This window comes from Apus apus, chromosome 3 (assembly GCF_020740795.1).
Source record: "Apus apus isolate bApuApu2 chromosome 3, bApuApu2.pri.cur, whole genome shotgun sequence".
Taxonomy (NCBI): domain Eukaryota; kingdom Metazoa; phylum Chordata; class Aves; order Apodiformes; family Apodidae; genus Apus; species Apus apus.
The window spans coordinates 104588442-104616287 of NC_067284.1; the positions used below are offsets into that span (position 1 = coordinate 104588442).

Genomic DNA, 27846 nt, shown 5'->3' on the forward strand with positions numbered 1-27846 from the left:
CAGCCTGGCCAGACTTCCTCCACCAGGAGTTCTGAACATCAGGGGCAGGAATCACTACCTGGAGCTATGACACTGGTAAGCTGGAGGTTACATTTAAACAAGTTGTCCAGTTCAATCTGGACAAGGAGTTCTAATGATTAAAGAAACAATTTAAAAAAACCCAACTATATATTATAGTGCTTTCTATAATGTACTATTATATTACACATTATAGTGCTTTCCCTGTGCCTTGTTAGCTGTGGGACTGGCATAAAAATGAACAGGACAAAATACTGTCATTTAAACCTCATCCTATTCTACTAAATTACATTATAAGGTTAAAAGAAACCAACAGATTTTTTTTTTTTAAGCATGGCAGTTTCACTAGGGTAGAACTTTTATTAACAAGTTTTTAAAATACTGTTACAAAATAGCAAGTTTGAAAAGATCTGATTCAGACCTGAAGCAGGACAGGACATCAGCACAGCTGCCCCAGGCCTGAAGGGGAGGGAACAGAACCCACAAAGCTGCTTGCCGCTGGTGTGGAATTTTCTGGGAAGTTCATGCTTGGGGGAGGGTGTTAACACCACCTACACAAGGGCCTGGGATGCTGCTGGCTGTAAGGAAACTGCACTTCTGTCCCTCAGCCCCTTTCAGCTTCTAAATTGAAGCCCTTTCATGGCCGTTTTAAGCAGGACACAGATTATTCTGCTCACTCTCTCCTTTTCGAGGTGTGCTGGATGAGTGCACCGTGCTGATCCACAGGGCACTGCCCCCAAAACACTGAGATCTGGATGTTTGAGTAGCTTCTGATTCTGGTTGTGAGACACTGCCCAGAACTGTGCAGTTCTGTGGCACCAACTGCACTCAAACAAGTAAACAGCACGGAGGCAAGATCACCTGCAACAAAAAACACCCCAGAGCCTCAAGGAAACATTCCTCTGGAGATCCAAACGGCGCCCGTTGCTCCTCGGGGGCGTTCCCAGCAGCAGTGCGGCAAGTCCATGGAAAACATTTGCGTATTGAGATCACCCCCTGCAGGCGAGGGAACGAGGGAGGCCCGTTCCTGCGAGCCAGGGCGGCTCAGGGTGCTGGGTGCGCGCTTCCCTCCGCGCTGCGGAGGGCGGGGAAGGCTTTGTGCAGAGCCAGGCGGCGGAGCAGGTCCGAGTGAGCTGCTGCCACCTCTGCCAGAAACGTGGGAGCATCCGCTGGCAAGAGAAGCAGAGGGATCAGTGAGGAAAGGAAACTCATCTTGCCAGCATAAAACTATTTGCTTCTCATTCTTCCCTTGTCCCCGGGGAGTCTTCCACTTGCCAGTTTTTCTTCTCATAACCTTTCTCTCTCCTTCCCAACCCTGCAGCTCCCCTGTGGGATTTGATGGCTGAGGAGAGCGCAAGCGCTTAAGAAACACCCACTGCTGAAGGGTGAGGATGGTAAGGTGGGAGTCACAGCCACCTACTTGCTCTCTCAGCTCAGAAGATGCTGATGTCTGTGAGCAAAGGCAGAACTGCACCTATAAGGAAGCAGCTTCCGCAGGGAAAGGAGGGAAAAATGTGGACAGAGGACATGACTCCTCCTCCAGCCTCACCGCAAGCCCAGGAGCTCACAGGCCTGCAACTGGTGGCAGATCGGGGGATAATTGGTCGCAGTTACTCTGTTCAGAGCTCCATCTAGCTGCACGTTGGTCGGCAGCCCAGCCAGACAGCTGGGAACGGGACACGGCAGGGCTGGAAACACAGGGGACAGACAGGAAGAGGATTCCTCAGCCCAGTTTGGCATTTTAGTGCCCAGAGAAGCTGTGGCTGCCCCATCCCTGGCAGTGTTGAAGGCCAGGCTGGATGGGGCTTGGAGCAACCTGGTCTAGTGGGAGGTGTCCCTGCCCATGGCAGGGGGTTGGGACTAGATGGTCTTTAAGGTCCCTCCAACCCAAACCAGTCTGGGATTCTATTATTTGTTACACCAGGTGCAGGATTCAACTGTGCCCACAGTGTTAGGGCTGCACGGGACACTCAGTCTTTGCCGTACTAGGAGGGGAAGTGTTACTGAGAGAGGAAGAGGAGCAGGTGGTGTCAGGGCAGGATTTTCAGGCAGAGATCTTGGTCATGAGCTTTTAGATCTTTGTTATCAGTATTTTAGCAGGGCCTGTAGGGATAGGACAGGGGGTGATGGTTTAAACTGAGAGGGGAGATTCAGACTAGGTATAAGGAAGAAATAGTTTACACTGAGGGTGGTGAGACACTGGCCCAGGTTGCCCAGAGAGGTGGGAGATGCCCCATCCCTGGGAACATTCCAGCCCAGGTTGGATGTGGCCCTGAGCAACCTGATCTAGTTGAAGATGTCCCTGCTCACTGTAGGGGGTTGGACTAGATGGCCTTGAAATGTCCCTTCTCATCCAAACCATTCTCTAATTCCATGATTTCACAGCATCCCTGGCCCTTTCCAAGGGGTGACCACCCTCACTCCTGCCTCTCATCTCTCTGCCCTTGCCCTGCAGCACGTGCCAGCACAGTCAGGGCCTGGCTGCACAATGCAAGACATCTGAACACCAGCCCTCAATTAGCCATTTAGCTAATTGCACCAAGAGAAGGAAATCCTTGATGATGAAAACATCCTGGTTATTTGCCTACAACTAGTCCTCACCTTATGGAAAGGTCACGGGGTTGGGTGCCAGGTTTTCAAGGATTAGAAATGAGTCCAAAGGTGTTAGTTGACTGGAACAAACTACAACTGAAGTCCTGAGTTTCTGGCTGCAGCTTGCTCCCTTCTGTCCCCAAACTGAACTAGAAAGAAATCCCCTCCACCTGCAGAACCCCAGTGGGGTCTGCCCATACTCCAGCCCCCTGACACACCCCAGCCCTGTCCACTTACGTGTGGAAGATACGGTGACCTCAGTGGGGAGGCTGCAGCAGGGATCTCCGTAGAGCAGCCTCACATTGAACTGAAAGGTCTGGCTTTTACTTGACACGTTGTAATTAAAGACCAGCAAGTTACACAAGGAGTTCCTCTGCATGGTTCCTACGATTTGGTCTGAAAACTGTTCCTGGAGGGACAAAGACAGGAAAGTTGAGAAGGAAGTCCACTGGTGTAGGACTGGGAGGTTGCTGGGAGCAGTGTCACCAACCTCCACATCAGCCCCATGTGCCCTGTGGGCTCTGGGGTGGCTGGACATTCACCCAAGCCTTGTGTGAGGAACGCTTAAATGAACAAATCATCAAGTCACAGACTGGTTTGGGTGGGAAGGGACCATTAAAGGCCATATAGTCCCTCGCAGTGACCAGGGACTTCTTCAACTCGATCAAGTTGCTCAGAACCACATCCATGGATGGGGCATTTCCCACCTCTTTGGGCAATCTGGGTCAGTGCCTCACCACCTCAGCACAAACAATTCCTTCCTCATGCCTAGTCAGAATCTTCCTCTTTTAGGTTTCAAACTACTACCCCTCATTCTGTGGGGGCAATGGTTTTGCTCGTGCACTCTCAAGCCACATTCTCCAAAGGCTTTTTACATCATTGCAACTACTTCAGCTGAGGGACCTCTGGAGAGGGGGACAGCTTTGTGTTTGGCAGCAAATTTTAAATGAGCAAGACATCCAAGTACATGGCAATTGATGAAATGGTCAGCTGAGTTTGTAGTCATATATCTACACATGATTTGTGAAGTTGGATTCACAGAATCGTTTTGGTTGGAGACCTTTCAGTTCATCAGGTCTGACTGTTAACCACAGCACAGCCAAGGCCAACTCAGCACCACAGCTACATGGCTTTGAAATCCTTCCAAGGATGGGGACTCCACCACTGCCCTGGGCAGCCTGGGCCAATATCCAATCTAAACCTCCTCAGCACAACTTGAGGCCATTTCTTCTCATCCCATTGCTTGTTCCTTGGGAGAAGAGACCAAGCCCTACCCTGACTCCAACCTCCTTTGAGGGAGTTGCAGAGAGCAAGGTCTCCCCTCAGCCTCCTTTTCTCCAGGCTGAACACCCCCAATTCCCTCAGCTGCTCCTCATCACACTTGTGCTCCAGACCCTTCCCCAGCTCCGTTGCCCTTCTCTGGACACTCTCCAGCCCCTCAATGTCCTCCTGGTCGTGAACGGCCCAAAACTGAACACAAGATGCATTCTAAAACCAGACCTGTGAGTGTTCCACATAAAGAAAACTGCCACAGTTCCCCCCAGCAGTTCAGAGCCTCGTAACCGTTGGCAAATGAAAGGGAAGAGATGGGTGAACAGCAGTGCTGCAGCCACTGCTACCTGTAACTGGTCTGCCTGGTACCTCCTCCCCACGTAAGCGTTCAGGTGGTCGGACAGGACAGACAAGAAGCGCCTGATGTCCGTCTGCAAGTACTTCTTGGCAATCTGCTCCAGGGGGATGAAGATGGGGATGGAGTGGCGGTGAATCTGCACTTCTGGCTTGGTGAGCAGGTCCAAGTAGTAGAAATCCAAGTAGTTGCCCTCGTAAGCCGTGCTGATACAGAAACATACCCCCCGCTTGGTCCGCTTCCCGCTGATCCCTTGGGGACAGAGAGAGGGTTTACTTGGGGTTGGTCTCACTCATCACCTCCAGGCAGCTCTGCTGGGGCATCACAGACCACAAGAAGGGCTGCATCCTCATACTATGCTAGCTCAGGGGGATTGAAGAGTTTTGGGACACAAAACACAGCAATTTTTTAATAAGGAACCTCTAACATATTCAAGCGGCTTAAGGGTAGCTTGAATTCCCAATAACTGAGTTACACTGCCACATCCAGACACAGTCCTGGCTCCAACGTGACAGGAGAACAGGCTGCCCTGGGTGGAGGAAGGTGGAGCTGCACTGCCCCAAGGAGAGCAGCAGGAGTGCTCATGGGCAGCTCTCAGCGCACGTGCATCAAGGCAGGGCTCAAACCCCCGCACTGTTTGGGACACACAGCAAAGGTGATTCTTGTTGGAAACAAAACTAAATTACAATAAAAAGCTCAGGAGCAGGTGAAAAGAGGGCAGATGACCTCAAAAGCTTGCTTGGAAAACCCAGAGCACTGGATATTTAACTGCCTAATTCCCAAAGATTTAAATCATAAGGTTGTTACACATTTCCCAGAATCTAGACTTTATTTTAAATTATACAGTTCAGTAAATAATAATTTCTGGAACATCCCAGAGGCCTCCCAGGAAAGGCAGGGAATGACAAGGCTACTGCTCGCCCAGTGTCCTCAGGCTCTAAAGGCTCCAAGCACAACAGCAGGAGCACGAACAGGGATGTTAGACTTGACATCAGTCTCATTTCCCCAAAATTCAGCACCCCGAAAATTGCAGCCACAGGCAGAACACACAAATCTTCAGACACTACCTGTGAGATAGAAGAGCTTCAGCATGGCCTCAATGCTCTTTACCTTCCACTCTACAACAGCCCGAGCACTGGGCTGTGCTGGATCTGACACAGCTCCTTCCTTCCCAGGTTGCTACAAAAGCCAGAAGAGAAGAGAGGTCAGAAATAGCTGACACAAAGGTGTCATCTGCAGGGAACACAGTCAGGCTACAGAGATACAATAACCCAGCTCTGAGAAAAATGAGATGACATTTCAAGCAGAAGAGGGGAGAAATGAAGCAGGAGAAGGGAGAAAAACCTCAATTTAAGGGTTAAAAAAATGTTCACACGACCTCCAAGCAAATAGACTCAGCAGTTCTGGACTACATGGTACTGAGAACAGGGGACAGCAGGACTATGTGTCACTTAAAACAGCAGTTGACCCTGTATGAATAACCTCAGTAAATCCCCACTCTCTCTGCCCTTTCTCACCCCATTTTGCTGCAGGTCCACTTTAGCCTGCAGCTGATCCCTCTGGAGTCTCAGCTCCTGCACTCTGGCTTTCAGCATGGCCAGCTTCTCTTCTTGCTGCTCCTCTTCCTCTTGCTTCAGGGCTGTCTGGTGAGCCTGTCTCTCCAGCATTTCCAGGTGAGTGAACACTCCTGAGAGGAAAAGCATGGCACACTCAGAAATCCAGGCAGTGATCAGGAAAGCTCTGCACTGCCCTACCTGAAACAAAGCAGGTCTGCACAGCAATCACAACAGCTTCCCAAAGGGGCAGGGGACAGGCAAACATCTGGTGAAGAAGCTTTTGGGAATTTTAAACAGCAAGGCTGAATGCCAGCAGACTCTAAACACTGGGGTGCCTCACACCAGCTGGCTAAGCTCCTGGAAAGCAAGGTAAGATGGAAGTGCACCAGGCCCAATCCCAAAAGATCTGCAATTCCCAGTTTTACTTCTAACCTTGCATACAGAGCAGGGAAGTGACTTCTCTGAAGTCACCATACCCTAAAATGACCATGAGTGACTCAAGACTCAGCAAGCCAGGGGGTCACTTATGGCTCCAAGCCTTCTAGGGTAGAATCAGAGAATTGTTTTGGTTGGAAAAGACTCTGAAGATCCTTAAGTCCAACCCTTAACCCAGCACTACCAAGGCCACCACTAAACCATGTCCCTCAGCACCACAGCTACACAGCTTTGAAATCCCTCCAGGGATGGAGGCTCCACCACTGCCCTGGGCAGCCTGAGCCAGGGCCTGACAACCCTTTCCAGGAAGAAATTGTTCCCGATAACCAATCTAAACTTCCCCTGGCACAACTTGAGGCTGTCTCCTCTTGTCCCGTCTCATTTCTCAGAACAGACTGATGCCCCTGGCTCCAGCTTCCTCTCAGGCAGTTGTATAGAGCAAGAAGGTCTCCCCTCAGCCTCCTTTTCTCCAGGCTGAACACCCCCAGTTCCCTCAGCTGCTCCCCATCACACTTGTACTCCAGACCCTTCCCCAGCTCTGCTGCCCTTCTCTGGACACACCCCAGCCCCTCAATGTCCTTCTTGTCATGAGGGGCCCAAAACTGACCCCAGGATTCACCAGTGCCAAGCACATGGGGACAATCCCTGCCTTGGTCCTGCTGGCCACAAGCCAGGATGCTGTTGGCTTTCCTGGCCACCTGGGCACATGATGGCTCATATTCAGCTGCTGTCAACCAACACCCCCAGGTTCTTTTCCACCAGGCACTTTCCAGCCACTCTTTCCCAAGCCTGAAGCTTTGCCTAGGGTTGGTGTGACCCAAGGGCAGTACTCAGACAGCTTACCACCTAGTGAATATCTTTTCCCTTCCTCCATCTTCCCTCAGCACTCTCCTGCAAGGAGGAAGGCAAACCTTGGCTCTTCCTGGCCAGGGTGCAGTGACAGCTCTTCCTCAGGAACCCCTCCTCTTTGTCCTGCTGCTGCAACAGGACTCGCAGAAGCGCCCAGGCCGGGCACTGCAGCAGGCCGGCTGAAACGACACGTTTTGACTCACCGTTTTGTATAAGCCACCATTTCACATCAGCCCCACAGGGAATGCCCTCAGGATTCAGTGGCCTCTGGCAAGCAGGACCAGCCTGGAGAGGCACCACAGTCCCGGGGGCACGGCAGGGAGGCACCCGGACCTCTCCCCACATGGATGGCATGAGGACAGCTGGGACCCCCGGGGACCCTACCGAGGGGGCCAGGGATGAGGAGAGAGCTAACGAGCTGGGGGTCCCTGCACCAGCGAGGCTGAGGGGGACAGGGACAAGGGGGAGCTGGGCAGGCAAGGCCTGCACACCAGCGAGGGCTGAGGGGGTCAAGAAGTTAGGGAAGTAGATGGGGGTCTGTGCACTGGGGGGGCTGGGGGGTGGGGACAAGGGGAGAGAGGGGGTCGGGGACAGGGAGGGGGTCAGGGACAAAGGGAGGGAGGGGATCAGGGACAAAGGGGAGGGGAAGGGGTCGGGGACAAGAGAGGGGGTGGAGGACAAGGGAGGGGGTCAGGGACAGGGGAGGGAAGGGGGTCGGGGACGAGGGAGGGGGTCGGGGACAGGGGAGGGAAGGGGGTCGGGGACAAGGGAGGGAAAGGGGGTTGGGGACAAAGGGGGTTGGGGACAAAGGGGGGGAGGGGGTCAGGGACAAGGGGAGGGAAGGGGGTTGGGGGAAGGAGGGGGAGGGGGTTGGGGACAAGGGAGGGGATTGGGGACAAGGGGAGGGAGGGGGGAGGGGGAAGGAGGGGGAGGGGGTCAGGGACAAGGGGGGGGTCGGGGATGGGGACAAGGGAGGGGGCAGGGAGGGGACAAGGGGGGGACAAGGGGGGGACAAGGGAGGGGAGGGCAGGGGACAGGGGAGGGACAAGGGGGGGGACAAGGGAGGGACAAGGGGGGGGACAAGGGGGGGGCAGGGAGGGGACAAGGGGCGGGACAAGGGAGGGGACTAGGGAGGGGACAAGGGAGGGGACAAGGGAGGGGACAAGGGAGGGGACAAGGGAGGGGGCAGGGAGGGGACAAGGGAGGGGCAGGGAGGGGACAAGGGAGGGGACAAGGGAGGGGACAAGGGAGGGGGCAGGGAGGGGACAACGGAGGGGGGGGCAGGGAGGGGAGGGCAGGGGACAACGGAGGGGGGGGGGCAGGGAGGGGAGGGCAGGGGGCAGGGAAGGGGGGGGCAGGGAAGGGGGGGGGCAGGGAAGGGGGGGGCAGGGAAGGGGGAGGGTCCCGGGGCAGCCGGGGGGTCCCGCCCCCCCAACCGCTCCGCACTCACCGCCGCCAACGGCGCTCGAAGCGCGCGCCTCAAGCGCCGCCGGAAACACGTCACCTCTGACACCATTTCCCCACCGCTCCTTTCGCCGTACAACAAAATGGCGGCGGCGGGACTTCCCGGCTCTGCCCATGCAAGGCCCGCGCCTCCCGGCAGGCCGTGCGGTGCCGTACGGCAACATGGCGGCGCCCGGAGTAGCGGCGGCGACGCTGGTACAGTACGTGGTGCTGCGGGGAGACCTGGGCCGGCCGCCCCGCTCGTGGCCGCTGGGCGCGGTGGTGGCTCAGGGCTGTCACGCCGCCCTGGCCGCCGCACACGCGCACCGGCAGCACCCCGACACCCGCGCTTACCTGGAGCAGGGCGGCGCCATGCGCACCGTGGTGCTGGAGGTGGGCGGGCCCTGCCGCGGGGCGTGCCGGGAGCGTGGCGGGGCGGGGGGCGGGTGCCATTTTGAGGCGGGTGTGGTGGGGCCGGCGGGAGGTGCTGGGGGGCCGCCATGGGGCCGTGAGGGGCCGCCGGGCCGGCCGTGGCTCTCTCTGTGGGGACCCGGTGGGGAGGGCTCGGTCGTGCCTTGCCGCCCCGCGGGCCCGGCCTGTCCCCGGGCTCCTGGGGCTGGAGTTCCCTTCGCCGCGGGGCGCTGGCCCCGGGGGGCGGTGCAGGCACCGTCCCCGGGTGGGACCAAGGAGAGGCCGGAGGTGGCACTTAGCGCCGTGGCCTGGCCGGTGTGGGGGGGCTGGTCACAGGCTGCAGCGGATGGCCCTAAGGGTCTTCTCCAGCCTCGGTGATTCTGTGGTGCTGTAACCGCCTAGGGCAGTCACTTTGGGAGGGGGAACTTGAGGCAGCCCGGTATGGGCCTGGGATTGGTCAGAGCTGTTCTGCCTAATCGTGCTGTACCAGGCAAGCTTTCCGTGCGGAAAAAACCCTACGTTTTTGAAGGTTTACAACCTGTTTTGGCTCACAGCCCCTGGTGCTCGCAGAGCCCAGCGGTGCGGCCAGGGCCTGCAAGAGCAAAATGCTTTTTGGGTAAGACCTAAAGTAGGGGGTTTGCCCACCCGAACACCTGTCTCCAGGCAGGTGGCATCAGCTGTCTTGCTGTGCCTCTCCCCCGTGGCTCTCCCGTCGGGGGCTGTCACCCCAGCCCTCACGGGGGACGCTGTCTCTCCCCAGGCTCCAGACGAGGCTGCCCTGACGACGCTGGCACAGACCCTGAAGCAGCACAGCATTGACCACGAAGTGTGGACGGAGCAGCCTGAGAACGTGGCCACCTGCCTGGCGCTCAGGCCCTACCCGAAGGACCAAGTGCACCAGTACCTGAAGAAATTCAAATTGCTGAAGTGAGCGGGAGTGGGCAGGGACAGCTCTCCCTGTGGGCCGGAGCTGAGCTTGTCCCCGGGCAGCCACCCAGAGGGAAGCTGCTGGCTTTTTGGGAGTGCTGTGCTAAGGCTCAGCAGCAGGTTGTCTCGTCGCACCTTGGCTGCAAGTTGCACAGTGTGAAGCAGCTCTGGAGTCTGTGTCGGGGGGGGAATTAAATGTTATTCTGTGCAGAAAGTGGCTCTGTGTTCTATTAACCTGCTGTCAGTGTGCTTGTAGGTTTTTCCCCTGCCAGCACCGACAAAGGTAGGTTCTGCCACACTTGGTTTTTTTAGGGGCAACCTGCCCCTTGGGCAGCCCCTTGGGCTTCCCGGTCTGTCCCTCCATCCCGAGGGCTGCTGCCCCCCTGCCCACGCTCTGGCTGCCAGCACAGCCGTCCAGGGGCTCTGCTCCTCCCTCTGGATTTGGCGCTGGTTCTGCTGCCAGGGCGGCCACGCTCCCGGCACCTCTCCCACCTCCACCCCTCGCTCCGTGGCCGGGTCACAGCACCAGGTCACTTTCTCCTCCCGCCCCAGTGAGGCCGGATCGTCTGTCATTTCTATTTTTTATCCACACGGAACGCGGCCGTGCGGCGCTGCCGGGAGCCACCTGGACAGCAGACGGCAGCATCGGCCAAGCGGCCGCAGACCCGCTCCTGCCGCCTCCAGGAAACGCGTTTCCAATGAGCCGCCTGGTTTTCAAAAAGCGCTTTGTCAGCTAAAAACGCATCTGCCCTGCCCCTCCCCAGCCTGGCCAGGCTGTGAATGCCACTGGCAACCCCTGCCCCTTCCCTTTGCCCCTGTTCCAGAGACGAACGTGCCCCTGAGGTGTTTCAGGGCTTTAACAAGAACCCCTGGTGCCCCCGTGGGGAGCCGGGCTCTGGCGCTGCCCACCATCTCGGCGCTCAGTTTGGTGACTAATAACCCCCCCACACACACATTGTATTTTTTTTCTACAGTGCTTGGGGATTTAAGCCAGCTTTTCCCACCAAACTCCACACGCTGGCTCATTTCCAGCTCCCCACCCCCCCCGGGGCTGACGACCCGTGGGGACCGCGGGGTTCCCGGCATCCCTGTCCGCGCTGAAGCGGTGACTGGTAACCTGGGTTCTTTCCTTGTTTGTTGGGGTGTTTTGGGGGTTCTTCTGTCGTTTTAAACTCTTCCAGATGATGTCAACCCACCAAGCGACACGTTTGTTTCTTTTCCATGCACCAGTGCGATTTTTAGAGAGGAGGGTGGAGGAGGAAAAGTCCCCCCCGTAGCTGCCCCCCCCCCCCCCCCCCCCCCCCCCCCCCCCCAAGTCCACAGTGAATATTAAAAGCGACCCCCAAATAAAGAGAAGAAAACAAATTAACACAGAGCTCAGAGCTATTTTACAGTGACGGGCTTGAGGGGACAAAAAAAATAAGCTATCTCCCAAGAGAGAATTCAATTATTATTATTATTTTATTATTATTATTTTAAATAGTTTAAGCTACCTCAGCTGTTAAACACAATCAAAGCAGAAAGAACCGACTGCTTAATTTTATTTAATATTTAATCAGAAAATTTTATCTACAATAATTGACAGACCCCTCCCCCCATCCTTCCCCCTAAAAATTATTGCAGTTTTTTCCCCAAACTGTTCTTTTTTTTTTTTTGTCTTTTTTTTTTTTTGTCTTCCTCCTGTTGTAATATACACATTATATCCCCTCCCCCCCCTCCCCATTTCACTCGGAGGCCCTGAAACCAGCATAAAACATGGAAAAAAAACAAAACAAAACAACGGTGGGTCAAAATACTCTGGTTTTTGTTTGAGTTTTTTGTTGTTGTCGTCGTGTTTTCTTTTTTAATCTTTTTTTTTTTTTTTCCTTTTTTTTTTTCTTTTAAAACCAACAAACTCACGATTGCTAGAAAAAGCTGATTGTACGCACAAGCGGGCTGGGGGCAGAGGGGAGAGAAGGGGGGGGAGAAGGGGGGAGGGGGGGGGGGGTTTGTTTAAGCGTGAATAAAATAAAAACCCAAACGGCTTTTCCCGCAGAAATCCAGCGCCGATCCCCTTCCGTGCCCCGCGCCGAGACGTGATCAGTGACAGATCCAGCTGAAACTGAGATTGCTCTTCCTCCTCCTCCTCCTCCTGCCGCCGCCGCAGTCCTCCAGCTGCCTTCTCTCCCCCCCACCCCTCCCCGAGAAACCTTCCTCCGGATGGAGAAGCCAGCAAAACGGTTACAAAAATAAGAATCATCTGTAATTTTGGCTCGAGAAACCGACCCCGTCCCGCCTCGTCGCTTCGCCGACATCCAAGGCTTTTTTAAAACAAAACAAAACAAAAAATACAAACAAACAAACAAAAACCCCAATGCAAGAAAAGGAAAGAAAAACGTAAGAAAAAAGAAAAGGGGGGGGGGGGGGGGCAGTAAAGGGGGTCAAAAAAGGGTTAAAAAAAACCAAACAAAAAAACAAAGTGAAAAAAAGGAGGGAAAAGGAGGTGGCGGGGAAGAAAAAAGGAAAAAAAAAGGGGGAAAAAACCCCCGACGCCCCCCCCATAAAACAAACAAAAAAACACAACCCTTTTTGCTCCAAACACTACGAGCTGAAGAATGGCTGCGGGTTGAGATATCAAAAATCTCAGAAAAATATATAATATATATATTTATATATCTCTGTACGTCTTCTTATTTAAATTTCACATTCCTCGAAAAGCGGTTATTCAGTCAGTAGCTGCTGAAGAAGGCTCTTCTGCTGGCCCGGCGGCGGCGGCGGCCCGGCGGCGTTTTTCGGGGTGCCCAAAGGAGCCGGCGGGTTGAGGTAGGGATCTCCTACCAGATTCACTGTACACTGTACGTCGGCAAAGACCTGAACCTGTTGTACCTGCTGGGACACAAAAAATAAGAGGGGGGATTTAGCTGGGCCGGGGCAGGGGCCGGCGGCGGTGGATCTGGGTACTACGTGAAGTGGAAACTCACTAGAGACTTCCTCTAGTCTGGAGCCACCCCAGAGAAGAACTCTTCTGTCTTCTTGTCCTATAAAAAGAAAACCGCTGCAACTCATTCGGCTCGGCGAGGTTCGTAATGTTGCTCATCCAAAAAAAAAAAAGGAGGGGGGAAAAATGAATCTTGGGGGTAAACCCCCCCCAAAAAAAAAAAACACCCCAGCCTGGCATCCCCTGGGTGAAAGGGGAGCCGTGGCGTGGTGGCCGTGTGGTGGCACGGGGTGGCATTGGTGGTGAGCGAGGTCCAGTGTGGCTGTTTGGTGAAAACTGAGGGTTGTGGCGTCTCTCGGCAGCGTTGCCGGCGCGTCCCTACGGCTCTGCAAACCAAGGCTGTGCTACGGGGAAGGGGGAGGCGATGCCGGGACGCCGCGGATGAGACGGGGATGAAGCGGATTGTCCCCGGCAGCCCGGGGCGCTGTCGCCGGCGGGTGGCTGGGCAGGCTTTTGGTGCTCAGTGCTGCTCCGTGGGGTGGGCAGCCCCCGGCAGCTCCACGGGGACGGAGGCCGCGCCCAGAGCCTCCCCAGCCAGGTTTCCTCTGAGGGAGCTGGCCTGGCTGCACCGCGGTGGTGGTGCAGGGGCTGTTGGCCGCTCCGGAGATGGCCGAGCCTAGGAAAGAAACCCTCCCCACCCGACGTCACTCCAGAGCTGGGCCTTTAGCACCAGTAACTCCATTTATTTTTCCAGCTCAGCTGTGGTGTCACCGCTCCTCTGCGCCGCTCTGGGCAGCGGCACGAGCTTTGATACGAAGAGGGTTGGCAAGCAGTGCTGGTGTCCCCAAGGGCTGGCTGTCACCCAACGCTGGTGGGATCATGGTGGCTTCAACCCAACCCTGCCAACCAGGGCCGGCCCCAGTGGAAACCAAGCGTGTCGCGCTAGTACGGCCAGGGATGTTCATGGGGGAAGGAACCCATCAAACTCCTCGGGGTACCTGAGGTGTGCTTAGCAGTTTCTTACTGACCTGCACCCCATCTGCTTCTGTTTTCAAAAGGTCAGTGGAGGAAAGCTGGTTGCAGTAAAGGCCCGTGGGTCTCAGCGCTGGGTCATTTACCTGTCAAGAGCAAGATCCAGGCTCAGCGGGGGGCTCCTGGATGCCCGAGTGGCACTCGCCGCCCTCCCGAGCTGGGTCTGGGGGCACACAGGATGAGGGACAGCAAGGGAGCTTTTGCCACCAGCATCCTCCATGGGCTGTGGGGTTCTGGGGGGATTGGTGCGGGGCCCTGTTTTGCTCTTCTCTCCATCTTTGCCTCAGGCTGCTGCCAGCTTCAGGGTTGTCTCACCCGCAAGGAGCATGAAACACTACCCAACTGCTCAGTGAGTGGTGGGGCAAAAGCCACCGGCTCAGCCCATGCCCTGCAGCCACCTCACATTAGGGACAAACCTCCTTCCTCATCGAGCCCCCTTGGCTTCTCCTGGTAGAAGCTGCAAGCCCCAGCCCGCAATATCCCACACCAATCCGATGAGCTGGGAGCTTAATGGCACTGAGACAAACCCTGGCAGCTAAGAAAGTTGGAGGATCTCACCAAAGGGCTTGGACTGCAAAAAGGTCCTGTATCCAACCATTTCTGTTCCCCATTCCCAGGTTTCACATCTCCCTGGGAATGCACAACTTTTTACAAGGGCGGGGAGTGATGGGATGAGGGGGAACAGTTTCAAGCTGCAAGAGGGGAGATTGAGATGAGATCCTTGGAAGAAATTCTTTGCTGTGAGGGTGGTGAGACACTGGCCTGGGTTGCCCAGAGCAGCTGTGGCTGCCCCATCCCTGGCAGTGCTGAAGGCCAGGTTGGATGGGGCTTAGAGCAAGCTGGGCTAGTGGGAAGAGGTTAGGACTAGAGGGTCTTTAAGGTCCCTTCCCATCCAAACCAGTCTGGGAATCAGATGCACTGCCAGGCCACCATGAAGGCTGGATGTGCTGGACACGCTCGGCATGCCCCTGCACTCCCCAAGGACACATGGTACACCATGGGATGCTGGTGGCCTTGGACTCCAGCACAGCAGCAATCCCAGATCTCTGACACTTTCCCCTTCAGATACTGGTACCCTCAGGGCCAGAGAAGCAAATGCAGGACCCTGGGAGCTGGCTGGCCATCCTGGGAGCAGGAAACAGTGTGTGACTGACCTGCTCCGAGCACATGGAGTTCATCCCAGGCATCTGCAGCGAGTTCATCTGCATCTGTCCAGCCATGGGGTTCATGTTCTGGACGTTGGTGTTTCCTCCCGCCATGGAGACGGTGATGCTCATGTTGTTGTACATGCCCTGCTGAGCAGGTGCTGGCTGGCTCTGCCCTGCTTGGCTGAATACGCTGGGAAAGAGAGGGGAAAAAAAAGCATTACCCGGGGCTACGTGGTGCTGGGAGGCACCTCGATGTGTGTCCGGAGCCCCTGGGGTGGTCTGAGCCATGGTGGCAGCCAGCTTGCCTCTCTGTGAACATTGAGATGGAAGCCCTGCAAGTTCTGGGGACAGTGGGAGGGACAGGGAGGCATTAGAGGTGCTGCCTGCTGCAAGGCCTAATCAACATGGTGGCTGGGAGGGAGGTGGCTACTGGTGGCCACTGTCCTCTGCTCATGCTGTAGCAGGAGGCTCCTTGGTGTGATGGAGGACACCAGAGCCATGAAAGGGACCGTTACCGGGCTTTAGGCTGGATTAAGGGTCAGCCCTGGTCTATATGCACCCCTTCACGCTCCTTCCAGTGTCCTCCTCAACATCCAACCATCCCCACTTCTGCTCAAGGCAGGAGGACAGCTCTCCAGTGTAAGGTGAATCATTCCACCTCCAACACAGTTCCCATCTCATCCCACCCAGCCCAGTCACTTCCTGCTCCATGCTCCTGCTGAGCTACCACACAGCTGAGACACAGAATGGCATCCCCCAGGTGAGCTTCTGGTTTGTTTTTTTTCCCCATTTCAGAGATCTGAAGCTCAGACCTGATTCATGCAAAAAAGGCCCCAAGTCTGGTGAGTCTTCCCATTTGCTTCCCTATGTCAGAGCTGGAAACACCTTAAGGGAGTCACGCAGTGACCTGGGACTGCTGACCTGGACTGAATTTATTGTCATGTTTCCTAATCCCACTTTCATGAGACATAATAAAGCCATTCACTTAATTACAAGCCAAAGAGCTTGTGTCTTACTCAATCCATGTGCTTATTCATTTAAATTCTGTGGGCTTCTGGCTGCCTCAGAGCCGAGGTGAACATGAGGACATGGGTTGATGGTGACTTCTGGAGGACATGACAATAGGACATGGCCTGAGCTTGTGTCCTCAGCCGGGTGTCACCTACAGGCACCACTGCCCCTGCCAACACCTAACCGGGGAATCACCTTGCCACCTTCTTTGTGAGTGTGTCACCTGTGTGCTCCAGGTTATCCCCACCATGATCTTACTTGCTGTTGCCCATGGCTCCTTGCTGCCAGGTCTTCATGTCAGGGGACTGGTAGCCGGGTGTTGGCGGCGCCGGCTGCAGCATGGGGCTTTGCGAAGGCGGGAGCTGGGGTGACATCAAGGGGCTGCTGGGGCTGAGCGACGGGGCAAAGGCAGGTTCACTTTGCTGACCCATGCCTGGGGAAGGACAGACGGTGTCAGCTGTGCAGAGACCTCCCCCCAGCAGCCTCAATTCCCTCCTCCTCCTCTGTAGCCGCTGGCATCAAACCAGAACTATTAGCCTTGACTTTCAGGTTTGGGGATCTCTGTTTTTCATTTCAAGCAGCTGTATTGCTCAAATGTAACTATTTCAGGGCTGAAGGAGCAGGGAAACCCTTCCTCGAGAGGTTTCCATCAGCAAATGTTCCTCTTCAGCGTCACACCTGGCTGGAAAACACCCAGGGTCATGAGAAGATGCTGCCAAAGGATGTTCCTGCCAGACTATGACAGCAACACTGCCCCTTTTCTCTACTCATCAGTGATGTCCTCCTTGCTGAGACCCTGCATGGATGCTTGAACATGAAGACCTTCAAGATGGTGCCTGTCTGCATGCAACTCTGCGCTGCCTCACCCATCTCCTAGGAGCGTGGTGGCCACACAAGAGGCGTGAGCTGCCTGCAGCTCATTCCAGACATCCTAGCAAGGCTTTAGACTTTTTCAGAGCATGTATATTTAAGGAAGAGCAATTTAGAGGACTGCCTTGCAGTTTGATTTTCAAGGAAAGAGTTAAGGAAATTATTTTCAAGGTTAAAGTTTCCCAAACAGTATAACAGTGGTTTGTTTTTTTTATTCTGAGATTCAATCAGAAAAGGTCCCTTTGGAAGGTGGAGACCTCGAAGTCCCCTTGGAGACCACAGAACACAGGTTCATAGAATCACAGGATCCTACACTGGTTTGAGCTGGAAGGGACATTAAAGATTATCTAGTCCCAACCCCCTGCCATGGCAGGGACACCTCTCACTAGACAGCCTTGCTCCAAGTCCCAACCAACCTGGCCTTCAACACTGCCAGGGATGGGGCAGCCACAGCTTCTCTGGGCAACCTGGGCTAATGTCTCACCACCCGCACAGCAAAGAATTTCTTCCTAATGTCTAACCTAAATCTCCTCTCTTCCAGTTTAAAGCCATCACCCCTTGTCCTGTCACTCCATGCCCTCATAAATAGTCCCTCCCCAGCTTTCCTGGGATTGGATGGATTGGATCAGATGGCTGGGGATGAAGCCCAGGCTGACAAATGAGCAGAGCTGGGCTACCGCATCCTCAGGGATCTCAGCTCCGCCCTCTCCCTCCCCACCACCAGACTGCATTCCAGTGCAACCCACCCCTCAAAGTACCTGATCCCGAATACTGAAAGATGTTCTGCTGCATCTGCGGGGTCATCCCGGTGCCGAACTGCCCCCCGACGCCGCCCATCATGCCCCTGTTCACCATGCTGCTGCGGTTGGCCAGCGCGGCCTCGGGGTTGGACGTCAACGGCGAGAAGGGACTGGTGGAGGTGGGAGGGTTTCCCGGGGTCGTACCGTAGTTTGGGGGATAAGGGAACTGCTGGGGGGGTGCTTGAGGCAAGCGAGTGGCTCCGATCTGTACCGGGAGCCCGGCGGAGGGGGGCAGGTTGTTGCCGAAGCTTTGCTGTCTCATCAGGATGGCTCGTTGCTGCATGAGCTGCCGCTGCCGGTGCTGCTGGCTGTAGAGCTCGCGCTGGCGCTGGGCCAGCATCTGGGCGTTGAGGGGAGGCTGTGGGGAAGGAGGGGAGATGCCTTCATTCTCATCATTACCCTCTGGTTCTGGCCAACAGCTCAGAGATTCCCCCCTCCTAGCCACCCTCCCCTCTTAGGGAGGGGTTGGCTCTTGGTCTTTTGGCTGCCACCAACCACTGGTCTCTTACATGGGACCCACTTCTTGTGCCCTCACCGGGATGCTCCCGCACACCAGACCCCTGGATCCCTGATCTCGACTCCTTCAGCTGTGAGCTGTTAAAAAAAAAAAGCCACATCCCAGGAGCTTTTCCATCACCATGGGCTTGTTCCCCATATGGCTGAGCCAGATGTGTTGGAATTAATCACCTTAAAATGCCTGACGAAGCCATCAGTGGCTGAAATCGGAGCTACGATGGGAACCATTCAATCCCCTTCCCTATCACTAAGGCTCCCCACGGCTCATTAGGAATGTCACGCAGCTTCCCAAAAAGTCGAAGACTTCTCCAAGAAGTGGAATAATGTCACCAGAACCTGGCTACACTTTTCAGCATCTCTTCATACCCAGCAGATGTTTTATTCACTTCATTAGATGCCAAACTTTAGGGCCTGGGAATTTGCAGGATCATTCAGAAGATGCACTAGAGATTCTGGTATTTAAAGGACGGCATCACTATTTCCTAAACATCCTTCTCAATTAAATACATTAGCACATCCTTATCCAAGCAGTAACAAAGTATTTATACCTTAAGCAGGTCAAGGAGCTGCAATAAGGGTGAAGCAAAAACAACCACACCCCACAGCAGCTCCTCTTGCCACCATCTCTCTGCACATGGAAGAATTTTTCTCTCCCATTAATGACGGGGAGGAGCTGGAGCGAGCCAGGCTGTGCTAACATGGGGAGCATGAGGATTAACCCCCAGTTTTTCCCAGCAGGAGGACAGGGCCATGTCCCTCTTACCTGTGGTGTGATCTGCTGCTGCATCCCCGCCCGCATGTTGATGCCCACTGGGGAGCTGGCTGCAAACTGGTTGAGGATCGCCTGCCGGTTTTGATGGAGCAGCTGGAGGAGAGGAAAAAAAACAAACAAAACAACCCAGGGAGACCTTCAAAACTCCAACGCCGGAGCTTCCCACCCATCCGATCCCTTCTGATTGGGCTGCAGGCAGGACTGAGAGTCCCTCCACACCCCCAACCCCACGGCCCCGGGATGCAGAGGGGCAAGAATTACCTGCTGCTGCCCTTGCAGCCTCTGCTGCAGCTGCAGTCGCAGCTGGTTGGGGGCTGTCGGGGGTCTGTTGAGCGTCTGCCGGGGCTGCATGGCCATGGTGGTGGGGAAGGCGCCGCGGGGCGGCGGGACCTGCACCGGCATGGCTCCGAAGGACGGCTTCTGTCTGACCATGCCGGGGAAGGCGCCGGGGAGGTTGGCGGTGGGAGAGGCAGAGGAGTAAGGCTGGGGGTACATGCCGGGTTTCTGCTCCATCATCAGCGGTGGGGTGGCTTGCTGGGGCTGGAACCGCTCCGTCAGGGCCTCCAGCCCGCCGCCCTGGGGAAGTCAGAGAGCGAGGAAAATATCACTTTGGAGCCCCAGCAGCACCTGACCTCTCCCAGGGGAGCTCAGGGGGGGTGGAGGACACGTCTAACATGGGGCAGCTCACCCGTAAGGATGCTGCTGCCTGTACCCTCATCTCCTGGGCCAGGCTCCAGCCTGCTGAGTGGAGGAGGGCCTTAAACACCCATTGCCCAGGGCTTAGCAAACCTTAGAGGGATGGAAATTATTTCTTTGGGCTTGGAAGCAAAGACCAAGGCCAGGCTTTTTGGCTCATCTCCCCAGGCTGGCAGGGGTTGCAGGGTAGCAGCAGGCACTGCTGCCTTCCTCCACAGGTTTTGTTAGCTCTGAGCTGTTCATGTGGGCTTCAAACAGCAGCTTGTCTGGTTGGACAGACCCTAAGGCTTAGAGGAGCAACCCAAACACGGGAAATAGTTTGTGCTCTCTCTCCTTTCCTATTTTTAAGCAGCCTTGGAGGCTTGTCTTGATGAAGACACTACCCAGGTCATTTCCAAGGACCTGAGCCACAGACGCCCAGGACAGGGAGAGCTCACGGAGAAGCACATCTATACTCCTGTGCTGCTCATGGCCACCCCTGTTGGAGACAGGACCTTTTGGTCTATGATACAGCCGTTCCTGTACAAAATGAGGATTATTTCTGTGCTTCTCTAGCTTGGCTCTGGCAAGAAAATCTGGAGTTTGAGCTATGAACCCATGGAGAAGTAACACCTTGGACCCAGAATCCTTCATCTGATCCCCACAGATTAGAAGAAAACTGTGTTAAGAGAAACCACACACCCAAACCACCCCTAAATCCCACTGCCTTTGGGATTCGGTTTGAAAGTGCCCATTAAAGTACTGAGACTTGAAGGCAGGGATGAGGATATGGGAATGATGGCAGGGAAAAATATGCTGTTTAGGATCAATTAAGATGATGGTGAGGAAAAATAAATTGCTCAGCACGAAGTAAGATGCATTTTATATGATTAACCAGGACATAAAACAGCAGCCGGCAATGGCCAGAAACCAGAGACCTGCTGAAGTGAGGCTCTTTGACTCTTCTCTCCCCAAATTACTCAGTTTCCAGCCACCTCCTGATTAAACTGGGTGCAGATACCTCCAGCCTTTCACCCCATCCTGTCTGTGACAGCACAGAGAAGATGGTGGGTTGTGAACCCCTGCCTGCCAATAACACAGCCTGGAGGGGGGACTATTCAACACGTTTTCTTCCCAAAGATGCCTTTATGCTGACATGTTGTTTCTCTAAAGATGTATTTCAAGCAAATATTTCACGGAACTATTCAAAATATTTCTGAGGTTCAGCCGAAGCCATGGAAAAAGCCCAAGATTCCCATTAAAGAAATGATTCCTGGATAGGAACAAAGCCAAGTCAGGGTCCACACATGAGATAATCCCCCCAGACCAAGTGGTCCTCAGCATGAGAAGTGCTGGATGGACATGGGGATGTTTGGAGATACACAGAGATGTCTGAGGGCATCTCAGCACAGTGGTGCAATGCCGCTGGAGCCTGTCTGGTACAGGAAGGGTTGCTGAGGAGCTGCGCCAGCTGAGTCTGCAAAACCCTCATGAGAACATTGAGCTGTTGCAGCTGTATCTTTGGCAAGAGCATCTCTGGTATGAAGGACCAGAGAAGTTCAACTCCCTACACGTAACTTGCTAAAAAACCCCCAAAATAACCAGGCAGGTGGTGATTTGGGATGTGCAGCCTTGAAAAAAGTGATGTGGCAAAGTCCTGACTCAGACAACAGCTCACTGACAGGTCCCTCAAATCACTCATGAAAAGATAAAACCTCCCAGTGGCATGGTGCAAGGCATCACCACAGGGCCACAAAGATGTGCCACCTCCAGGCTTAAATGGTGGAGGATCAGGGCCAGAGCAGCCAGGGGGATTTGCTCTGGGAAGCTTCTTCCTTGGAACATCGCATTTATTAACAGGCTTTCCATTCTGTTTCTTGTTTTGGAAAAAAACCATGCATGTGAGTGCTATGGGGCATGGAAAAAGAAACCACTCAAAGACAAATCCCAAGCGAGTCGTCTCATTTTCCACATCCCTTACGAGCTCCCCTGCAGCCAGCATTCTCCCTCTGCCCTGCCTTGTTAGTTATGAAACCCTGGACCCTTCAGAGGCATCTGCCTCCATGCATATCTGCAAACAAGGAGTCTCTGATGGAGCTCAGCTGCAGAACCCAGGGCCCCAGTGCTATCCGAGTAAGAGAGCACCATGAAAAGCAAACCTCATTTTTCTTTTTCTTTCCCTGCGGTTCAACCCGAGACAGAAGGGCAGCTGCACTGTAAGCCAATCTTGATAGTAAGGACCGCACGGTTTCATACCAATGAGGCCATTAGATATATTATTAGGCAGCACAACCCAGGCTCAGGAATCCCAGGCTGTGGGATTCCAGCTGGAAGGCTCCTCCATGCCCTAATTCCCCCCTGGTAAGGTGGGGAAGAGGGACAGCCTGCCAGCTCTCTCTGTTACATGAGCCGCCTGGGGCTGAAGCTGCTCGGCCGCTTCTTTGCCAGGCTGCTGGTTCTCATGGGGGAACGTGTTTGAAAAGTGGAGAAGTGAGATATTGTATTTCATGGGGCTGTTTTCCAGCTTTTTTGGCAGTGCGGGGGGGGGAAGAGAACTGTGTGGTGTTAAGTATCGTCTCTGAATCTGATGCGCTTGTGTGTTCCCACTCACATCTGGCCTCCTGTTACCACCAGATGTTGGAAATCCTCCTCCACGCTCACATCAAGCCTCAGCATCTGGCCCTGTATGTAACCTCTGATATGAGAGGTCACCTGTGAGTGGTTCTGTCTTTACCTGCACAAGTTTGTCAATCCCGAGAGCTCGATCCAGCTCAGCCAGCTCTGTTTCGTCTTTGCCACTGAGGAAGGAGACGAGCTGCTCGAGCAGGGCTTTCTCGTCGTTCCGGCCCTCCGGCGTGGTGGGAGGACACAGAAGCTCATCCAGCTGCGAGGTGATGCACTGGCTGCTGAGAGAAGAAGTCAAGAGGAGGTACATTAAGGTTTATGAAGCCTGGAGGAGGCTGAGGTGGGAGATGCTCAAGCCCCGCAGCATCATGAGATCCCTATGGGATGCAGCCTCGTTCCCCCGGCTCCGACACTGGCTGAGCACCCTCAAGCTCAAGCCTCACGCTGAAACCTGCTTGTAAGGTTGAACCTCTCCACAAAACAAAGCCTGGACAGTGTTTTGATAAAGTTTGGGAAGAAAACTTGGGTGCTTTTGTAGGCTTTGCTCCCACAGGCATTTTGGGCAGGACAGCGGGAGGCAGAGCAAAACTTCTGCCGGCACGAAAGTGGAAAGACTTGGATGGAGCCGGAGCAGCTGGAAGCAAAGCAGCTGAAGGCAAAGGGGAACCTTTGAGCTGAAAAATAAGATTTCTGCAAAGCTCGCTCAATATTCTTTGGGAATAAGATTAATATGTAATGAGAGACATTCCAATGACGTGACTAATTGAAGGCAATCGGATTTGCCGGGTCTGACACGATGAAGAGAGCCGTGGCACATCACGCTTGCAGAGAGGCACAAAGGCGAGGGCTTGAACATGCCAGCAGTTCCCAAGCAGCAGACATGTTTATCCTTTTAGCTCCAGATGAGGACCAGATGTACAGTAAGGAACTGAAGCCAATCTGACCGAGACCGCTCCAGCCAACACACGCAGCTTAATCCAGGGAAAAGAAATACTTGGCGTTGGGGTTTCTTAAATTGCAGAGTGGGAGTAGAGAGGGAAGCAGGGAGGTGAAAAGCAGGGCTAGTTTCACTCCACAGATGAGGTCCCTGATACTTGCTGCTGGTATCAAACCCAGTTTTTCAGTGCCAAGGACCAAGTTTGCTGCACAAACACATTGTTCTTGCAGGGGAAGTGGAGGACAGGCTTTTATTCCACATTAACAGGCAGTTAAAAGAGCAATTCAGTTTGGCACTGTCTCTTCAGCCCATGCTAGACCTCTGCATGGATGGCAGAAGTTGGTTTTTAAGAGATCATAGGGATAATACAACCTTTATGTAGTAAATAAAACTCCAGCGCCTCCTGCTTTGCAGCCCAGCTTTGCTTGCAGAGCCTTCTCCACCATGGTGGGGTTCAGATGAGTGGCAGGCAGGTGACAGGGGAGCAGAGGAGATCCTGGACCCTGCGCACTATGTCCTCTATCCAAAGGTTTTCTACCTACCTCAACCCTTCAGGATGTTTTTTTAGGGTGAAAACTATGATTCTGCATGTGGCGAGGAGAAGGAATTCAGCTACTTGCAGAGATGGCATCAAATGCTGTTTGAGATCCTGTAAAACATCTCCCTGGCATGGCCTGCAAGCTCTGCTCCAAAAGGCTGCAGGTCTCTGGCCCTTCAGAGATGCCCTAGAAACCACAGGCATCTCAGATAGCACTGGGCGCCAGCATCGGGGCAACCGAATCGGGCCCTGGGTGGCATGTTTGACCTTGGGGGATTAGAGGAATGCATGTGAGAACAGTGACCTGGACTTGGTTCAGGGAGCCTTGGATGTGGCCCAGGGTGTCCCTCTTCTACAGAAGACATAAGAGCACTTCTGCTTGGGACACAAGAGGAGGGGATGTTGTAGTCATCACACTTATAAAGAGGCAAAGGCAGCGGAGGATTTGGGGAACAGGAGAATTTCAACAGGAAACTCCTATTCCCCAGAACACCCGGTACCGGGAGATCAGCCACCACCAGCTTCTTAAACAAGGCCAGGACCTCAGCCCACCTCCAGCTAACATGAACCTCCCAGCTGGGAAACCTTTATACAACCCTCCAAGCAAAAGCTCTGCTGGTTTGATCTTAGCTGAAATACATTTCCCAATCCTGTATTATCTGCAGTTCAAAGGCTCTGTCTGTTTGCTCCGACTGCCATCTCCATCGGGTGAACAGGCAGCTGCTGGCACTGTGGGCTTCTCCAAGGATGAGTGTGCCCTCCCAGCTGAAGCACATCTGCAGGTTTTGAGGACCAAAGTCCAGAGGCTTTTTTCCAGCAAAGTATCTTCTCTTGGCTGCAGTAGAAATGGGGTTTTGTAGTTGATCACCAAGTCACTAGATGGAAGTGGTTAGACCCCACCAAGACGCTGCCAAGGCAGGTCTCACCCATGATGCTCCATTAGATTTGTGGTTACTGAAGATACGAAGGGGAACTGAGCTAGGGACCAGCTTCTTCCAGCATGGCCTCTGCCCACCACCTCCAGCAGGAGGTCTGTGCCTGGAGACCCTAATTCAGGAGGAATGGAGGCTCATGATGACAAGCAGACCTCTACATCTATTCTTGCTGTCATCTTGTGGTCCCAGTTCATCTGTTGGCTCTACTGGTGGCTCCACCACATGGGGAGGTGATGGGAGTCATAGGAATTCCCACCATGCAGCATGGTTCTCCTTGCTTTCTCCCCCTTCAATGCCAAGAAAATAAAATACTACCCTGTATAACCCAAACCAGGCTGCAATTTTAGAGTGGTTGAAACCATCTCTCTCCAAAGGCAGGGACCACATGAGATTTGTTACCTCAACATCTCATCAGGCTTTGGGTAGGTGCCACCACTCCACCAGTCTGGCCTTGTCTCCCAGCATATGACTCTAGCCTGAAAACCACCCAAGGTGTTTTTCCCACCCGAAAACTCTTGGGATGCTGTTGCCCAGCACTTCCCTCCTTGATACCTGTGCAGGTCCCAAGCCTTCCACACCAACCTAGATCCTTGCTCAATAATCCTGCTGCAAAAAAGTGAGCCAGAAGAAAATCCAGCTCCTCTCTTCCCAGTTGTGCTGGCTGGGGAGATAAAAATGTCCACAGCCAGCCAGAATGACTCAAGCTCAAGGCTGCTGAGTAAGGTAAGGTCATTTTTGCTCCATAAGCAGCGTTTTAAAGAACATAAGGAACATTAAAATCCAGGGATGTTGTGGATGCCTCATTCCTAGAAGTGTTCAAAGGCCAGGTGGGATGAGGCTTTGAGCCCCACCCAGTGGAAGGCGTCCCTGCCCAGGCATGGGGGTTGGAACTAGATGATCTTTAAGGTTCCTTCTAAGCTAAACCGGTCTGGGATTCTATGATTCGTAGGCTTAACATCCAGATGGATTTTTCTAGCTGCTCTTCCCTTTCCCGGTCATGCCCCACGGATCTTATCTCAGCAAAATAATGACACTGACAAGGCTGGAAAAAAAGTTACTTCCTTGTGTCAAAGCTTGGACTGATGTAAATGCTCAATTAAATGGGGATTTGTTTTATTTCCCAGCTCTTTCAAGCAACAAGAGTTAGCCAAGTCCTTCCAGCAGAAGTCCAAGATCCAGCTGCAGCAGTGGAGACCACTTAGGCAACTCTCTTCTTGGGCTAAGAGCTTTGAGAAATTAATCCAAATTTAGCCCCTAGAAAAAGACTTTTGGCTACCAGCTTGCTCAGCTATGATGCTTATATGTGTCTTCTTCATGACTGGAAAACAGGGCCTGAGCTCACCTGCTAAAGGCTTTAATCAATAAAGGAAATTATGCCTCTGCACAAAGCAGGACTTTGGTGAAAAGATCCATGCAGTGCTCATCAGTGCTGGCTCTTAAACTAGGAACTTGAAGCTCTCCATGGGCCAGGGGGAGGATTCACCTCTCATGGCATCAAATCCATCTCCATGAGCACTGCTCCTCAGTGAGGACTTTGGGGTGCTCCTTGCCCAGCAGGACATCAACCTCTGAGCTCCACCAGCAGGGCTCTCCACCCTCTGACCTCTCATCCCAAAATATCTGACCTAGGGTCTTCTCCAACCCCTTTAGAGCCAAGAAGCAATGCTGTACTTTGGGCAGGTGATGGATGATCCCTTGGCTGCTCCATGGGGCATGGTCTCAAAAAAGGTCATTAGAAGACTGGAGGGGGTTGCTTCACCCTGGATTAGAGCTGTGATAATTTTAGCTGAAGCCAAGCACATAAGGACTGCAAAGAGCTGCCATCACGTGAAAACAGAAAACTGCCTTATGGTTCTCCAGATCCCACCACTGCCCCTGGTGAGAAAGGGTGAGAAAAGATGCTGGAGAACACCAATGCAAACACTGGCGCTGGCAAGGGGCAGTGGGGACTTGCAGGATCCTTGGCTCTGCTATGGATATAAGGGATTATTCAGGTCCAGACATAGACTGGACGTCTCCCTTAAGCTCACATTCCTCATCTCCTCACTCACTCATCCCTAGAGAGATAGCAGATGTCATCTCTTGCATCCTAGCACCCTACACAGCCCAGGTCCTGACACTTTTATGGAATCAGCAGCAACCGCTGCTGCCACACAGCGATGGCCAGCTGGGCTCATCCCAGCCTGCACTTGCCAGGCTTCCAGGCAGACAGTAAAGCAAGAACTTTGCTCTACTTTGTCCCAGGAAGCTACTGCCAGGACATCCCAACCTTCTTCTGGTAGAGGCTGAGAAGCCTCCAACCAAGCAAGAGGTTGGGAAGCAGCCTACCAAGAAAGTACCCCAGCCCCATGGTACTTACTCTTCAGGTTTATTCAGCGCGCCTCGATTCATGGCTACCATGCTGTTGTCTGTCCACGGGATCTGCTCTCCCATTCCTGGCTGTCCAAACTGGTGATCCGGCACCCCCATCTCCAGCTCGGGCATTCCTGGCGGGAAAAGAAGGATGGAGGAGGAAAGGTTAGTGCATGGGCAGGACCTGGGTGCTGCTGTGTGGACCAGGCAAGCTCAGAGCAATGGGATGCCAATGGTATCCTAAAACATTCCCAAAAGAGGTGCCAAGGTTCACCAGTTATGGCTCTTTTCAACCCAAAGTCACAGATATCAAGTGTGGGTTCCTAACCATTAATTATAAGCATGAAATTCTGGGTGAAAATCTAGGCAGATACTGTACACAGCAGATACATATGACCCTGTCTACTCTGTATGTGCAAACACTATTAAAAACTTTCCCTTTTCAGCACATTTCTAGCAAGAGTTTCAAAACCGAGTCAAGTTAGAATGCGTCTTCTTGAAGGCAAATTGTTACAGCTGAAGATTTTAGCTTAAAAAACAGCCCACACCCATTAGCATCTTCTGCCTCTTTTGGAGAAAAGTTAATTTTCACAGGGAAAGGAGCCAGCACAATTAAATTAAGTTGTAGCAGAACTTGGAGCCCAAGCCCAGGACAGAGAGATTTATGAGGCTGGAGACTTTACGTCATTCCATTTGAAACAGGAATTGGGCTTGAAGATCAAACGGCACCTCAGCTGAACCAGCCTGTGGAGATCCAAGTTGATGGAAAACAGAGGGGTGAGCACACTTCTGGCTGGGGTGCCATCTCTGCCATGTCAGGATGTGGCATCATTGGCCAAACACCCTGAGTTTCTAAGAGA

General features: G+C 53.7%; 3 protein-coding genes across 16 annotated transcripts in view; 1 reads left to right on the forward strand and 2 right to left on the reverse strand.

Annotated features, from left to right (window-relative positions):
- Window positions 1-360: 360 nt before the first annotated feature.
- On the reverse strand, window positions 361-8561 carry CENPO (centromere protein O). 2 transcript variants are annotated; one of them, XM_051615146.1, is made up of 7 exons: window positions 8528-8561; window positions 7072-7256; window positions 5755-5924; window positions 5305-5416; window positions 4230-4489; window positions 2848-3019; window positions 361-1187 (listed from the first exon to the last, which is right to left on the reverse strand). In XM_051615146.1, exons 2-7 carry the CDS (start codon window positions 7100-7102, stop codon window positions 1063-1065), a joined length of 870 nt encoding a protein of 289 aa, XP_051471106.1. In that variant the 5' UTR covers window positions 7103-7256; window positions 8528-8561; the 3' UTR covers window positions 361-1062. The 2 variants fall into 2 exon arrangements, with proteins under 2 accessions (XP_051471106.1, XP_051471105.1); XM_051615145.1 differs by lacking the exons at window positions 7072-7256; window positions 8528-8561 and adding an exon at window positions 7281-7580.
- Window positions 8562-8632: 71 nt separating this feature from the next.
- PTRHD1 (peptidyl-tRNA hydrolase domain containing 1) lies at window positions 8633-10072 on the forward strand. 2 transcript variants are annotated; one of them, XM_051615149.1, is made up of 2 exons: window positions 8633-8913; window positions 9692-10072. In XM_051615149.1, the coding sequence occupies exons 1-2, from the start codon at window positions 8656-8658 to the stop codon at window positions 9860-9862; spliced, it is 429 nt and encodes a 142-aa protein (XP_051471109.1). In that variant the 5' UTR covers window positions 8633-8655; the 3' UTR covers window positions 9863-10072. The 2 variants fall into 2 exon arrangements, 1 of the variants encoding a protein (XP_051471109.1); XR_007889075.1 differs by lacking the exon at window positions 8633-8913 and adding an exon at window positions 9022-9547 and having other exon boundaries at window positions 9692-9790.
- Window positions 10073-12478: 2406 nt separating this feature from the next.
- NCOA1 (nuclear receptor coactivator 1) overlaps window positions 12479-27846 on the reverse strand; it is a 182676-nt gene continuing 167308 nt past the window's right edge. For 3 of the 12 annotated variants that reach the window (XM_051615134.1, XM_051615125.1, XM_051615126.1), the window contains 9 exons: window positions 26994-27120; window positions 22334-22505; window positions 19186-19500; window positions 18916-19017; window positions 17595-17994; window positions 16225-16399; window positions 14962-15145; window positions 13804-13893; window positions 12479-12726 (listed from right to left, as the gene is read on the reverse strand). In XM_051615134.1, the coding sequence (XP_051471094.1) occupies window positions 12559-12726; window positions 13804-13893; window positions 14962-15145; window positions 16225-16399; window positions 17595-17994; window positions 18916-19017; window positions 19186-19500; window positions 22334-22505; window positions 26994-27120 (1733 nt within the window). In that variant the 3' untranslated portion in view covers window positions 12479-12558. Of the gene's footprint in view, window positions 12727-12818; window positions 12876-13803; window positions 13894-14961; window positions 15146-16224; window positions 16400-17594; window positions 17995-18915; window positions 19018-19185; window positions 19501-22333; window positions 22506-26993; window positions 27121-27846 lie in introns of all 12 variants that reach the window. The other 9 variants (XM_051615137.1, XM_051615133.1, XM_051615136.1 and 6 more) reach the window with 6 other exon arrangements.